At 43.6% G+C, this 17,042-nt stretch overlaps 1 protein-coding gene across 2 annotated transcripts in view; it reads right to left on the bottom strand.

Annotated features, from left to right (window-relative positions):
• The window catches only part of PDE6A (phosphodiesterase 6A), a 77,446-nt gene extending 72,009 nt beyond the window's left edge, over positions 1–5,437 (bottom strand). For both annotated transcript variants that reach the window (XM_055558302.1, XM_055558297.1), the window contains exon 1: positions 4,964–5,437. In XM_055558302.1, coding sequence (XP_055414277.1) covers positions 4,964–5,437 — 474 coding nt within the window. The remainder of the gene's footprint in view (positions 1–4,963) is intronic.
• Between the last annotated feature and the right edge of the window lie 11,605 nt (positions 5,438–17,042).

Consider the following 17,042-nt stretch of genomic DNA (forward strand, 5'->3'; position numbering starts at 1 on the left):
TCTCTTATGTCCTCCTGCATTGGCAGGCGAGTTTTTTACCACTAGGGCCACCTGGGAAACCCTCTTAAGAGAATAGAGGATGGGTTGAAGGTTTCAGGTGTCTAATCAAGGCTTGATCTTTCTGGTCCCCATCCAGGAGTCCACCAAGAGTCCTCTCATTGAACAAAAGACCACCTACCACCCAGGAAACTCCAAGGGATTTAGGAGCTCTGTGTCAGATGGTTCTATCACTCAGGAAATTACAAGGGTCAGTTCTGTGTCAGGAACCAGGACAAAGACCAAATAAATATTTCTTTTTATAAATCACAATATCACAGCCCCCTGGGGAAGGGCCATGACTTATTAATTCACTCAATAAACTGTAATGAGGAACCACTCTGTCCCAGGCCCTGGGCTAGGTCTGGGGACCAGTAGTGGTGAATAAGATATGCAGGAACAGACAAGCCTTGTGGGCTTTCTTTCCCAAGGAGAAAGGGTAAAGAATAAATACACAGACATACACTGAATGTCAAGTAGGGTTGCCAGATTTAGCAAATAAACACAGGATTAATTACATTTGAATTTCAGGTAAACAACTTTCTTAGTATATCATGTGTTGCATAGGGTGTACTATAGTGTGAGCTGGACACTCTTGGTAGTTGTTTGTTTTCATTTTTGTAATGTGAATGTATGACTTAGGCTTTGATTGCTGACATCCATCTCAAAGATGGCTATCTGCCTATCTCAAATAGACACATTGTCAGCCACACACTAGTTAAAGAACCATGCCACCTCCTCACACTGAGGCTCTTTTGTTTTAAAGATCTTGGTTGATTTTGATAACTGATCATTTGGAGCCACTTTTTGCTTTCTATTTTCTCTTACCAAGATTTCAATTTCTGCTCTTATGTTTTAAATTCGCTAATAGAGAGTGAGCCTGTGAAACCCTCAACCCTCATGAAAGTCCTAGGCCAGAGCCCACTGTCTCCCTCTCTAACCTGAGACCTCCTTGTGCGGCCCCAGGTATGCAAAGTAATTTCCAGGTCTTATAAGTAATAAGCCTTTGTTTTTTCAAAGTTTCTTGATCACTAGTGCTAAAGGGTATCTTGCATTCATCATAAGAACCACATGGGCTTGTCCAGTCACAGCATTGATTATTGACAGTTCAACAGTTATTAGCACAAAACACATACTAAAATAGTTCTCTGGGGCTTCCCTGGTGGTCCAGTGGTTAATACTCACACTTCCATCGCAGGAGGCATGGATTCAATCCCTGCTTGGGGAACTAAGATCCCACATGCTGTGCAGCTCAGCCAAAAAAAAAGTATCTCTTTGTTTATCTAAGATTCAAATTCAACTGGGCAGCTTACATTATATCTGGCAGCCCTAATGACAAGTTGCCCCCGAGAAGGTCCCAAGGATAAGTAAGAATGTGTCAGAGCATGGGAGCCACATTACAACCATGGGAAACCCCATTCGTGGTTTCACATTTTTCAATGCAGTAATTACAACCACTTTCAGGTTTTGGTGGGGGCTGATGGGAAGTGTGCTAAAGGCTAAGAGTATCACTTATCAGTGGTTCAGGGACCACCCACTCCCCAGTCTACACCATATCCCTGCTTCTTCTCCATCCAGCTCCCAGTGTCTGTCCACAGACCCCAGTAAAGTATGATATCTCAAGGAGGAAGATATGTACAACTGAAGGACAGAGGCTTGCTGACATGAACTGACATCACTCCAGGCCTGAGGCACACACCAAGGGGGCTGCCTGGCCTGAAAGCTTCCTGGGAACACAGCCATCCCGTCCAGGGTGAACTTTGGGGCTGACAAAGAAACAGCAGGCTTAGTGCAGGGGCTCATCGAACTCTTAGGGATATTTTAGGATCAGAGAGTCTACTTAAATCCTCAGTCCCTCAACACCAGGGTCCATAGAAGATTTCAGCACCTCTGTCTGTCTTTCCCACAAACAGAATCTAAACTGAAAGCTCCAGAAAGGCAAGACTGGATTCCTCTCCAAGCCCCACACAGACCTGGTCCAGCATCTATTCCATAGAAAAAATTCCTTAACAGCAACAACAAAGTAGTAGTGATATTAACAAGGAAGAGAAGCTGTCAGTAAGAGCCTAAACTATGTGCTAAGAACTTTGCTAGAGGAGAAAGAATTATCTCATTTTATCCTACAACAACACTTACAGAAGCTAGGTTTTCTTCCTCTATTTTACAAATTAGGAAGTGAGCCCAAACAAGCTAAAGAGTTTGCCAAGGCCATGTTATTAGAAAGGGAGTCTTGATTCACACCCAGATCTGACCTCAAAGCTTAACATCTCAATTTTCTGCCATGTAATTTGAAAGGACCTTTTCTTCGTACACTGCACTTAGTTTAATGCACTTGTTTTATAGGCCAGGAGGAAGTAGAGAACAGCAGAGCAGTGAAAGGGTGTGGCACCAGTCCCAGTGCCTGAATTCAAATCCCTGCTCTGCCGTTTTCTGTGTGACTGAGAAAAGATTTTAATTTCATCATCTGTAAAACAGGGATAATCAGTTATAAGACTGTGACAACCCATGTTGGCTACAGTCTAGAGAGAAGTTGAAGTCTAGAGAGAGTTGAAGGGAGAACAGACTCCAATCCAGTTGAATGAGTCCTGAGGAAAGTTCCCTGGGTGCAGAATTACCTTTACCCTAGGAGGGCCAAGGAGAGAGGAATCCCATAGGAGATCTAGCCCAGCATACTTCAAAGAAAACCAGGTTCCACAAAGGCCCAAGTCTATGCCTTTCATCTTGCCAAGTAACTCAAGGGACTTTCTAGTGGTCCAGTAGCTAAGACTCTGCCCTCCCAGTGCAAGGGGCCAGGGTTCGATCCCTGGTCAGGAGACTAAATCCCATGTGCTGCAGCTAAGAGTTTTCCAGCCCCAACTGAAGATTTTCCCATGCCATAACTACAGGATCCTTCTTGCCATCACTAAGACCTGGTGCAGCCAAATGATGAATTAATTAATTTTTTTCAAAAAAGGAACCCAAGTCAAAAAGATGATCCATTGGAATTCTTACATCTGTGCATGTGAAGTCCAGGAAGCTCTGCTCTGATGCCTTGGTGACTTTGGGCAAGCCCCTTCTCAAGATCTTCTGACGCCAGACTTCTCATCCATTAAACAAGTCAGCTGGATGAGATGATCTTTGAAGCCCCATACCTCCCCAACTTTTAATTTTAAGACCTTTAATCTGAAATTAGGGCAGAGGTAAAGGGAACACAAAGTCACAAAATGTCCAGGCTGGATCTTGGGAATGACTGAACACAGGCTCCTGGTTAGGCCAGTTCAGCAATAAATGAGACCAACATTGGCCTTGACAGCCTAGGGCAAATATTGGGGTGAGACAGGTGTTAAAGGGATTATTGCAAAATTACTTGGGTGTGAGTCTTTTTGCTAAGTGTTTGTTGAGCATCTGCTTTGTGCCAAACCTTTGCTATAAAGTGGACAAACATTTGGTATAAAGTGGACAATAAGGCAGGCATGATCCCTGGCCTCCAGGGCTTATTGTGGTAAATGGTTTTAGGGAGGAAACTTACAGAAGGATGTGAGAGGGTCTCCCCGAGGAAGTGAACTTTAAGATCTGAAGGGTGAGTAGGAGTGGACTCTGGCAGATGGTTATGGGGAGAACTGCATTAAATGATTTGCTGTAGGTGATCAAAGAAGTCTTTGTCAGAGCTGCCAGGAGAATCCCACAGAACCCTAAACTCTTAGAAGACAGAGCCAAGTGCTTAACCAAGTGGTCAATTTAGCATTTCCGTAATGACTACCAGCCTATGTCTCCTGACGCAAGGCACAAAGTAAAAATAACATCACCTCTGTGATAGTCCTGCCAGAAATGCATAGCCTGAATCTAAACATGAAGACACATCAGACAAGCCCAAGTGGAGGGACATTTCTGCAGAATAAGTTGGCCTATATCCTTCAAAAACATCAGCATCATGGAAAACAAAGATAGATTGAGAAACTGTTTCAGATTGGAAACTAAAGAGACAGTGCTAAATGGGCATCATTGAGACGATTCGCAAATAACTGAATATGGACTGTTCATTAGATAATAGTGTTGTAACGACTGTCACATTTCCTGAGTTTGATCATTGTACTTTGGCTATGTAAGAACTGTCCTTGTTCTGAAAATACATAGAAAAATTCCTGGGGTTAAAAGGACACATTGTCTGTGTTTGTCTCCCAAATGGCTCAGAAAAAATGGAGACATAAAGCAAATGTGGTAAGGTGAAAGTTGCTCAGTCATGTCCAACTCTTTGAGACCCCCTGGACTATACAGTCCATGGAATTCTCCAGGCCAGAATACTGGCATGGGTAGTCATTCCCTTCTCCAGGGGATCTTCCTAACCCAGGGATTGAACCCAGGTCTCCCACGTTGCAGGTGGATTGTTTCCCAGCTGAGCCATGAGGGAAGCCGGGTAAGGTATAAACAGTTGATGAATTGGGATGAACAATATACAGTTCTTGGTACTGTATTTTAAACTCTTGTGATTTTTTTTTTCAAAATAAAAAGTTATCAATAAACAAATAGAAAGGCTTCCCTGGTGATCTAGTGCTTAAGAATCTGCCTGGCAATGCAGGGGACACAGGTTCTATTCCTAGTCCAAGAGGATCCCACACGCCACAGGGCAACTAAGCCTGTGCGCTACAACTACTGAGCCCGAGGACCTAGAGCCCAAGCTCCGCCAACAAGAGAAGCCACCACATGCCGCAAGGAAGAGTAGCCCTTCACTCACAGCAACTAGAGAAAGCCCTCACAGAGCAACGAAGACCCAGAGCAGCGAAAAATAAATTAATTAAAAAAAAAAATAGACAAGTAAAAAAAGAAAGAAAAGTGTCAAGTGGTCACCAGCCCAGTCTTGGTGGCTGACAGCTCCCGTCCCATATACCTCCCCTCCAAACCCCATGGAATAATGCCTCCCTGTCCCCCACTCCCATGGGGAAGAGGATACCTCCTCTGTGTTGGGGATGTTGACGATCTTTTTAGAGAGCGCAACATGGCCCACCACTCCCATGTCCAGGGGGAACACAATCTCCGAGTCAGGCGCCACCAGGCACTCCTCGAGCACAGCATCCTTGTGGACGTTGAAGAGCCGGGTGGCCAGCTCTGCGATGCCGTTCCGGGCCCTGTACATGAATAGGCTCATGCGGTCAGCCTGCAGCAGGAAGCACAGCTTCTTCATGACATTGAAGACGCACTTCTCGGCCTGCAGGTTGTCCTGAAAGTCCCGCAGGAGGTCGAAGATAATTTCACTCTCTTCCACGCTGCTCAGCGGGTGGTAGTTGCTGAAGTCCACGGCCGCCTCCCTGGGTCCCAGCAGGTCTGAGATGACCTTGGCCCGGTAGCGCAGGTTGTAGTACTGTTTGGCAAAGCTGACATTTGAGTTCAGAAACTTCTCTACTTCCTCTGCTGTCACCCCGCCCATGGCTGGGAATTGCACTGCCTATTTCTGTGGGTGGGGGTGAGGCTGGCCTAGACTTCTCTGAGTCTTGTTTGTGAACCTTGTTGGTGTGGCTGCAGAGCAGAGTGAGTGAGCTTGGGAGATTAAATCATTAATATTTCCCCAGAACAAGGATTATGAGGATCAGGGTGTTCCGGATGCTTCTGGGCCCCAGATGGGAGAGGTGAGTGTTCTCTTTTCACCTTGGTCCGCTAATAGGAGAAGAAAATTTGGCACAGAACTGGCATTGAGATCAAGTAAAAGAAAACACCAAACACAGAGGCTGCAAACTGGTAACATAAGACATCATACTGTTATAAAGAAGCTTTCTTTGCCCTGTATGGTATTTTTCTTTAACATTTGATACAGAAGCCCATGTTTACTGTTTAACAGATTCGTTTAGCTTCTCTCAGAGAATCAGAAGATCTAACAACCCCATATCCAATTTCTCTGTGGCAGAAATGGCTAGAGCTGAGAGGAACTGGGCATCCACTTCCTGTTCCTGGCCCCTCACCCCACTCTTCTTCACCTCTGTCCCCAGGATCTCCCTAACACACGGCTTCCCTCTGCATGCTCACTGCTGAACCTGCTTCCCTTGTGTAGATTATGGGCCAAATATCCACATTACATCTCTGAATTTGAAGGACCTTTATAAAAACAGGGCTTCCCTGGTGGCTCAGCTGGGAAAGAATCCACCTGCAATGAGGGGGACCTGGGTTCGATCCCTGGGTTGGGAAGATCCCCTGGAGAAGGGAAAGGCTACCCACTCAAGTATTCTGGCCTGGAGAATTCCAGGGCATGGGGATTCCATACAGTCCATGGGGTTGTAAAGAGTCAGACACAACTGAGTGACTTTCACTTTTCACTTTATAAAAACACCACCTTTCATAGTTTTTTTTCCTATTACAATACACATGTTTACTGTAGAAAATACACAAAGAAGACCCTTAAAATCACCCAAAATCCTGCCATTCAGAGGTAACCTTTAGTTAACATTTTTGTTTCTGTCCTTTCCGTAGAGGCTTAACTTTCTACTGTCCTTCAGTCCCTGATCTTTGTTTTGGCATTTTAGGGTGCTTTTGCTGGCTTCAGTCAGTATTTTCTTGGGTTGTCAGTCAGAAACGCACACAATACTGTGGATTTTATCAGCTCCAGTGAGGCTCAAAATACCAGAATCCTCGTTGGGTTGTCTCTCTGAACCCACCAGGGCAGGAAGAGAAGAGCATGTTCTTTCTGGATGAAATATACTGTAGTGACTATAGAAAATACACAAAGAAGACCCTTAAAATCACCCATAATCCTGCCATTCAGAGGTAACCTTTAGTTAACATTTTTGTTTCTGTCCTTTCCATAGAGGCTTAACTTTCTACTGTCCTTCAGTCCCTGATCTTTGTTTTGGCATTTTAGGGTGCTTTTGCTGGCTTCAGTCAGTATTTTCTTGGGTTGTCAGTCAGAAACGCACACAATACTGTGGATTTTATCAGCTCCAGTGAGGCTCAAAATACCAGAATCCTCGTTGGGTTGTCTCTCCGAACCCACCAGGGCAGGAAGAGAAGAGCACGTTCTTTCTTCATGAAATATACTGTAGTGACTATGGATATATATATATATATATATATATATATATATATAAGAGCCTGGCACACCTGTCTTATAAATACTGTGGAATGTAGGATCATAGACTGTGGTTGGCACTTTGAACTGTGTAAGTGAACTTTAATGGAAAGTATTAATAGATCACTTCCTTTATTATAGAGTGTAATTAATTAATTCCCGGGATACTGTGCCTATTCAACACTGTGTATACAGATGACCCTTGGTCTGGTGGATCTCACAATAACTTTTCCAAACACATCCACCATAACGAACATGAGCTCTCTGTCTGGTATGCGAATCCCTAGCTCGCCAGCTCCTCAGCCTCAAGGTCTCAGCTCATGCTGCTGCTCCTGCTGCTGCTGCTGCTAAGTCACATCAGTCACCCTTAATTGTCTTATCTCAGGGAGCCCCAATCACTCTCTCCTCAATTCCTGCCTGTCATATCATCCGTTTATTTCCTTTTTTACTATTAAAACGTGTTTTCTTGTTTTATGTTTGTCTGCTCTGTGTCTTCTTCTCTATACTGTGAGCTCCAGTGAGGGCAGGCACCTGTCAGGACTAATTACTGAGGCTTTGCAAGGCTGCCTAGCATAATTCTTGATGCTCAGTAATGCTGTTTTTAAATGATGTTCGTGGTGGTTCATTTTATGTGTTAGTTGGGCTAAAGGATGCCCAGGTAGCTAGTAAAACATTACTTCTGGGTTTGTCATTAAGGGTGTTTCAGAAGAGATTAGTTGAGTCGGTAGACAAAGTAATAACTTTTACCCTCCCCAGCACAGGTAAGCATCCCCCAATCCATCAGGAGATTGAATAGGAAAAAAAAAAAAAAGGTGAGGGGAGGGTGAATTGGCCCTCTGCATGAGCTGGGACATATATTTTCTCCTGCCCTTAGATGTTGGCACTCCTGATTCTTGGACTCAGACCAGGACTTAAACCTTTGTCCCCTGGACTCAAACCGAATTATATTACTCTTGACTAATACAAAGTCCTATATTTCTTTTTTTGGCTGCACTGGGTCTTCCCTGAGGTGTATGGGCTTCTCTCTAGCAGTCCTGCAGCATCTGGAATCTTAGTTCCCTAACCAGGGATTGAACCTGCATCCCCTGCATTGAAAGGCAGATTCCTAACTAACTACTGGACCACCAGGGAAGTCCCACAAAGTCCTATATATTTTTGATTAAAATTTAGAAAGTACAGGAAGTCACAAAGGAAAAAATTGAAATAAAACATAATACCAGATATTACCATCGCCAATATTCTTTGTATATTTTTAACTCTTTCCATACCTATCTATATCCATATGTATATTCTCAACCTTGGCATTTTGGGCCCAGTGATTCTTTGTTGTGGGAAGCTGTCCTGTACACTGTAAAGATGTTTAGCAACATTTCTGGCCTCTACCCACTAGATGCCAGTAGCACTCCCTCCCCTTTAAGTTGTGGAAATAAAAAACATTTCCAGACATTTCCAAATGTCCCCTGAGATCAAATTATTCCTATTGAGAACAACTGCTCCACTGCTCTGCTGTTTCTAGTTTTCTAGTAGTATAAATTATGCTGTAATGAACACTTACATTTCTTAGTGGAAATATCTAGAAGTGAAAACCCAGGCCCAAAGAGTTTGAAGCTATCTAAGGGTTTGAATAAATAATGCAAATTTTGCTCTAAGAGGCTCTATCAGAGTGTGTGAGGCTGTTCTTACCCCTACTGAGCCCCTCAAAAAATTGAGCAATCTTTCTTAATCCTGACATAAATAGTACTCTGAAATTTGGCCCCAGTATTCCTTCTTATTTTGTTTTGCACAGTTTCTCTACACACACTCTAAGCTCCACCCTAGTGTTTTTCATTCTCTCTGACTTTGCCTCTTTATTCTTGCTGAGCCCTTGACCTGTCCCATACCACCCAGTCCAAATGCTGTTCCCACCATGGATTCTTTATGCTCCAGTTAAGACTCTTTCTACTTTGAACTCCAAACTATTGGTCTGCTTCCATGTCAATAGGAGTTTCTACATTCTAGGCTGTGTTATTTCTATACATTTGTACTCTCATCAAACTCAAAGTCTTTGAGGATAGGAGTAAAGCTTTACCCCTTTAAAAAAAGTCTCTAAAACAGCCCAGCCCACGTCCTTCCTGTCATATGCCCACCAGGCTTAGTTCTGGCTGGGAATATAAGCAACTCTTTTGCAATAAATCTATTTTTACCTTATTTTTCAATATGCCAGAATGAGACAGTCAAATCTGCTAACAAACTTTAGTGCTAATTGTTGGCTAGGCAGGGATAAGCTAGTATTTGCATCAGGTCACCTCCTATAAGCCTGTTCAATGGGTCTGATTTCAGATGTCAGTGAAGGAAATTTGAAGCTTCTTTCATTAGAAACAGGGGTTACCAGTATGCGTAGGAGAGAATGCTTTCTGTAGTCCAGTCTGTACACGAACATGTTCTACCTGAAAGGAGAAAACACGACTGTAGGCCCAACAATGCCACTGACTCATTCTATGACCTTGAAAAGGTTCTGTCTTCTCTCAAGGCTCTGTTGATTTTCCTAAGAACAAAACAGAAGAGTTGAATAACATTATCTCTAGCACTCCTGGTTCCAGGACTCCAAACTCGCTGGAGTGAGGGAAGACTGACCAGATGGTTGACCTCTCTGTTTCTGACCACAAGCCTTGCCAAAGGATCCTCCCGGAAGAAAAGCTGGAGCTGTTTATTTAACATAATCTCTACCCCAAGATCTATATTTCACTGAAAAGAAAACTGAAAGGCTTTGAAAATTTACGTGACTCAAATCATAGGTGATTTTAAAATATGTGTTTATTGAGATAAAATTCACATTATATAAAAACATCTTTTTAAAGGGTATAATTCGTTGGTTTTTAGTGTATTTCTTATGTTGTGCCCCCACTAATCTATTTTCTCATCATCTGGTAACTACTAATCTACTTTCTCTATGGATTTATCTATTCTGGACATTTCATATAAATAGAATTATACGATATGTGTGTGGCCTTTGTGTCTGTTAGGGGAGGCACACTGATTGAAACCGCCCACCCTGGCCAGGCACCATAGTAACTATTTGCATGAGTTGTTTTATGACAGGAGATCCTGATAAGGAATACGGAACTAATAAGCCACCACCAACTGGAAGAGTTCGGGAAAGGTCGAAAGGAGACACCACATGTCCGTCCACTTTCTAGAATCCCTCTCACTAGCATCCATCTTGGCTGAACGATGTGTGTGCCACCAGGAAAGACTCTAAATTAGAATGATTGGCCAAAGACCACCCGGAAACTAATCCCATCACCATAAAACCTGACACTGCGAGCCACGCGCGGCAGGGCAGTTCTCCTGGGTTCCCTTACCCTACTGCTCTCCACCCGGGTGCCCTTTCCCAATAAAATCTCTTGCTTTGTCAGCACATGTGTCTCCTCAGACAATTCATTTCTGAGTGTTAGACAAGAGCCCAGTTTCGGGCCCTGGAAGGGATCCTCCTTCCTGCAACATGACCATTCTCATTTAGCATATTTTCAAGGTTCATCCATACTGCAGCATGTAACAGAGCTTCATTCTTTTTTATGACTGAATAATGTTCCATTATGATGGATATAGATACATTTCATTTACCCATTTATTAGTTGGTGGACATGTAGGTTGTTCTCACTTTTTAGCTATGCAAGTCTTTGCATGGACATGTGTTTTTGGTTCTCTTAGGTATATACCCAGGAGTGGAACGGCTGGGTCCACAGGTGGTTTTAAGACACTGAGTTTGGAGGTAAAGAGTGGGGAATAAAAGAAAGAAATAGGGCACAGCAAGGAATCAACTGGGTGAAGGAGAGGTATGTGTGGAAAGGTATTTTGTGAAGCACCTTTTGGAAAGAAGAGGAGCCTGAAATTCAGGACCTGTTAGAATGGGAATGGGTTGTGTTGTATGTCAGTGGCCACCACAAATCCTAGTGTTGGGTGAAATGGTGTCCACAGGCCCCCACTGTTCATCACTTGTTAATAGCAATGATGAGGGAACTGAGGATGTTCAACTAGGAAGAGGCTCTGAAAGATTATTGGGAGTGGAGTGTGCCAGCTTGTTCAGTGAGGAACCAGAGAGCCAGACAAGCCAGTAGGTCAGAGACAAAAGTTATTATAATAAGGCAACACCAAGGAATTCCCTGGCAATCCAGTGGTTAGAACTTAGCACTCTCACTGCCAGGGCCCTAGGTTTGATCCCTGGTTGTGGAACTAAGATAGCCCAAGCCTTGCAGTGAGGAAAAAAAGCAATACCCATAGTGTTTAAGAGGTGGTGTGTAAATTATTCAATATCCCTGGACCTCACTTTGCTTAGCTGTAAAATTAGAATTCTTTTACATGGTGGTTGTGGAGATGAAATAATATATTGTGTAATGTGCAGCTATGTACACAGTGCATGTTAAGTTGAACCATATAAAATTGCTCCTCTTTGACTATTTTTGTCCTCTAGGGACAGCGGTTTCAGACTGTTCAATTTAATAGAAGTCATCCAATCATCATTAGTTATCACAACTATCAAAGATTAACTGGATTACCTTAAAGATAGTCAAGTCCTTGTCATCGAAGGTAGGTAAGCCCAGGACAAGGCAGAGGATTCGAATATCAGCATTTAAATAGGAAGATGATTCCTGTTAATCAGTAAGGACGTGGTTGCAAATATTTAAAAAATAATTTTTATTGGAGTATAGTTGATTTGCAATTTTCCCAGAGGAATGAGGAACTGGCCTAGAATGAGGATTGAGAAACTGGAGGGAAGGAAGTGGGTACAGACGCAAGAAAAAGGTGTGGAAGACACATTGGTTGACTGGGAGACAGGGCCTGAGAAACAGTGTTGCCAGCCTGGGTAATTTACGTCACTGGGCATTGAGTGTCCCCCTTCAGGACCTTTCGCTGGCATTAAATGTTGACTTAGCCTCCATTTCCTGATAGGAAGACTTTCACCTCTGGCTTGCCAAACCACACAACCTCTGTGAAGCCATAGAAGGGAAGAGTTTTCCTGGCCCCACCTTGGAACTGCTGGAATGGCCTCCAGCCTCATTTTGTTGGGCTCCACCTTCATTTTATGGCTTCCCAGGTGTCACAATGGTAAAGAATCCACTTGCCAATGCAGGAGACACACAAGACTTGGGTTCTATTCCTGGGTCAGGAAGATCCCCTGGAGTTGAAAATGGCAACTTGCCTGGAAAATTCCACGGACAGAGGAGACTCATGGGCTACTGGCCATGGGGCCACCAAGAGTCAGACACGACTGAGCAACCAAACACACACACCCTCATTTTATACTTAATCTTGGCTGTCTGCCATATTTCATTTGTTCTTATCCTTGACCTAGAGTTGATGTCAGTTCCTCACGGTCCTGCTTCCTGACGTTGACGTAATGCCCTACGTGGGTTTCCTGTTGAGTCTGCCTCCAAAGCGTGGCTAGTCTGTGAAGTTCTCTTTGTTTTACTTTGAGGATCTAACCTGGGTGATGGATGAGCCATGCAAAATTTTCTCCTTAGGTGCATTTTAACCTTTACGTCATTTTTATTTTCTCTTCTTTTTTTTAATATTCATTTTTATTTATTTGTCTGTGCTGGGATCTTCAGTTGCTGCATGTGAGCTCTTAGCTGAGGCCTGTGGGATCTAGTTCCCTGAACAGGGATCAAACAATTTCCTAAACTCTGGTCTCAATTTTCTCATTTGCAAATTGTGGATAATAATGATACTTATTTTATAGAACTGTGGTGAGGCTTAGTGGCAGTGTATGTATAGAACTTTCTTTGTGGCTAGTTCTCAATAAAAAGTGTATGCTAGTCGTTCAGTCATGTTTGACTCTTTGTGGCCCTATGGACTGTAGCCCATCAGGTTCTGCTGCCCATGGGATTCTCCAGGCAAGGCTACTGGAGTGGGTTGCCATTCCCTTTTGCAGAGGATCTTCCTGACCCAGGGATCAAACCCAGATCTCTTGCATTGCAGGCAGATTCTTTACCATCTGAGCCACCAGGGAAGCCCATAAAGGTAGTTTAATACTTTTTGGGCTGCACCACAGAGCATGTGGGATCTTAGTTCCCCAACTAGGGATCAAACCCCTGGTCCTTATATTGGAGGTATGGAGTCTTAACCACTGGACCACCAGGGAAGTCCCTAGATATTTTGTTTAACATGTATGTAAACATCTTTCTATGCCATTAAATATTCCATTACCACCTGACTTTTAATGGCCTCACAGAGTTCCACTGGGTGGCTGTACCATAATTTAACATATTTCTAACTATTGGTTATTTAGGCTGATTTTTTCCTTCTTTTTTTCTTTCCTTTGGTATTCTTAAAGAACATTTGCTAAATCTTTGTGCACTTTCTTATTGTCTTACCTTTTAATAAAAATATGAACAGAAAAAACAATTTCAACTACTAATCTTTTAAGATATTGTCCTGGCTATCCAAAAATAAAAGCATTTAAGTAAAGAAATGTTGAGAAAGTCAATATTTTAGTGCAGACATCATGTTCCATCTTGAATGACCATTTCCCACAGCACCTAGCTCAGAATCCTGAAAGAACAAATCTGGAATGCTGGGGTTTGTTATCACTATGAAACACCAAATAACAGATCACTTTCTGTACCTAAATATTATATTCTGTACCTAAATATTGTACTGCTTCAACCCCCAGTGTAAGAATCACATTTCTTTTCTTCATCCAAATCAAATTGTATATGTTCCAAGCCCCCATCCCACAGTGCTGGCAGGATATCCAATCTCAATAATTACTGTGACCATCATTCCACCCCAGGGTCATGTGAAGGCCTGTTGGTCTAACTCAGTTCAGCTGGAGAAAAGCCCTGTAACCTTTATTTTGTCTATTCTGTGTCCACACATGTGCCCCTTGTCCAAACTGATAATGCCCCTGAAACAGTGGTGTTCTTGGCCAGGGTTCTGGGGTTCTTGCTATGGCTTCACGCTCCCAGAGCTACCAAAAGGCACCCACATGGCAAACCTTCCCACCTCCCCAGGGCAGGACAAGGCCCAGGTCCTTGCCACTCAAAGATCCTGCCAAGCCTAGCCCTCTTGGCAGAGGCTTTCAAAAATTTCCTTTCCTCCTCCATTCTTTCCCTCTCTGGGATGATTCAGTCTAATTTCCCTCAAAGGCCAAAAAGAAGAGAGGATCTCTCCTTGAGTCTGAGAATAGTTACTTCCTATCCTGCCACACAGCATCCTTGAGAGGCAAGTGATCAAGAAGGGCCAAGCCCCCTCTAGGAACTGGGGGAGAGGGAGCTGAGGAAAAGTGGAGAGGACTTCCCTGGTGGCCTGTGCCTAAGACTCCTTGTTACCAGTGAAGGGGGCCCGGGTTCAATCCCTGGTCAGGGAACTAGATCCCACAACTAAGAGCCCACATGGCAGAACTAAGACCCAGCATGGTTAAGTTAATTAGTTAAAAAGAATGGAAACAATATAAATGTCCATCAATGCTTACATGAATGATGGTCCCCCTAAAGAGTGGGATACCATGCAGCTGCTATGGCCAAAGACAGCCACAGTGATATTCCTTCCCCACCCGACATGTCCTTCTCACAATGTGACTTGCACATGTCTCTTATTAAGACTTGCAAGTATGTGACTTTTGAGGCCAGATCCTAAAAGGCTATACAGAATCCTCCTATTACTGGAACCTTTGAAGTCTTCAGAGGTCATTTAAGCACAGACTGCCCTGAAACTGCCATGATGTGAGGAAGCCCAAACTAGCCCATACAGAGAGACACAGGGTGAGGCCCTGAGTCTGCATGAAGAGAGATGTTCAGCCTTCAGCTTCTTCATTCCCTGTCTCCACTCTAGCCATTATCTGACTATATAGCTCTATGAGAGATCCAAGCCAGAACCACCCATGGAAACTCTTACCAAACCTCTGACCCACAGCAACCATGAGAAATAACAAAAATGGCGATTGGTATTTTAAGCCACTAAGTTTTGGAGTGATTTGTTACTTAGCAATAGATAGTCATAAAGGAGCTCTTCATGCACTGAGGTGGAAGAATCTTCAAAATTTAGTATTATTAATTTCTAAGAGTATAGAATAATAATGTATGCCCATTTCTTTTTTTAAAAAAAAATTATTTATTTATTTGGCTGTGTCAGGTCTTAGTGGCAGCATGCAGGATCTTCATTGCCACACGGGACCTTTCACTGCGGTGCATGGACTCTCTGGTTGAGGCACACGAGCTCCAGAGCGTGCAGGCTCAGCAGTCGCAGCAGGTGGATTTAGTTGCTCTGAGGCGTATGAGATCTTAGTTCCCTGACCAGGGATCGAACCCATGTCTCTCCCCTTCATTGCAAGATGGATTCTTAACCACTGGACCACCAGGGAAGTCCCTGCCCATTTTTTTTTTTTTAAAGTATATATGAGAGTGACTAATTGGTTGATTGGGGGAGTCTTGTACATGCATAGATCACTGGCTTATCAACCCTAGGTGTACATTAGAATCTTCTGGTGGGCTTTTAAAAAGCATCAATGCCTGAGCCCACTCTTTCCCAACTCAATCATAATAACTGAGGATGAGACCAAAGTATTTTTATTTTCTAAAAGTTTCCCAAGAGATTCTGATGTGTAGCCAGAGTAGAGAACTGCTGGTTAGACTACCTTGGAAGGCAACACAGGAAGCTGGTGCTGTGTTTGCCTCCAGAAGGGATGCTGGGGTAAGAATGGATAGTGTAGGAGAGAGATCTACTTTTCATTGTAAACTCTTTGATATTTTGAACTTGTTTACTTGTACATGTTACCTATTCTAAGAATAATCAGTGTTAGTTGCTCAGTCGTGTCCAACTCTTTGCAACCCCATGGACTGTAGCCCACAAAGCTCCTCTGTCCATGGGATTCTCCAGGCAAGAATACTGGAGTGAGTAGCCTATCCCTTCTCCAGGGGATCTTCCTGACCCAAGAATTGAACTGGAGCCTCCTGCATTGCATGCAGATTCTTTACCAGTTGAGCTACCAGTGAGTTCTGCCTAAGAACAATCAAGTTAAATTAAAAAGAAAATGAAAAAAGCAAAACAGCTATATCAGCAGAAATGAATCCCAAATAGCAAATCAGGAACAGTCCACTCAACAGTGGGGTCTCAGAGGAAGTGACCTGTCCTTCCTGGAAGAGTGGGTAGTCAGGAAGGGCTGAAGAACTGAATCCTGAAGTAATCCCTAACCTGAGATGACTTCGCTGGCTCATAACATCCCCAGTTAACACATCATTAGTTACTCTTTGGAAAAGAGTTTGGGACAGAGTAATGGCTATAATGTACAACCCTCTGGCTGCCAGTCACCTCTGTGCACCCTGAGACCAATAGGATGGAAAATGCTCAGGCCTGGTTGGGAGGGGTGAAGAGATCTGGGTTCCGCCGACTGGCTGGGCTGCTGACATGCTGTTATTGAGGAAAAGCTGATTATTACTTAGCCAGCTCTCCTTTAGCAGGGATTTGGTTATCTGTTTCACACCTTAAGATTCCTGCCACAGAGAATTGGAGCATGATGAAGGTACAGTAGGAATGGTGGACCAAAGTCTAGCTGTATGAGTCTAGCTGTATGAGGCCCCTGGGGATTTGTATGTGGGTAGGTGAGGGGACCACAACATGAAATAGCAGCCTGGATGCTGAATTAGGGGGTTGAGAGGCACCAATGAGAGGCTCGGGAGACAGACAGCTATAACAAAGAAAACCCCTCCCTGTCCCACCTCAGAATCCACTACTTGTCAGTTGAGTGGCTCTGTTAAGTAACAATATTCCAAGCTGCAATTTCTTCATCTGCAAAGTAGATGAGGGGCTTCCATGGTGGCTCAGTGGTAAAGAATCTGCCTGCCAATGCAGGAAATGCAGGTTCTATCCCTGGGTAGGGAAGGTGCCCTGGAGAAGGAAATGGCAACCTGCTCCAATATTCTTTCCTGAGAATCCCATGGACAGAGGAGCCTGGTGGGTTATATAGTCCATGGGACACGACTTAGCAACTCAAAAACAA

The sequence above is a fragment of the Bubalus kerabau genome, chromosome 1 (assembly GCF_029407905.1).
Source record: "Bubalus kerabau isolate K-KA32 ecotype Philippines breed swamp buffalo chromosome 1, PCC_UOA_SB_1v2, whole genome shotgun sequence".
NCBI lineage: Eukaryota > Metazoa > Chordata > Mammalia > Artiodactyla > Bovidae > Bubalus > Bubalus kerabau.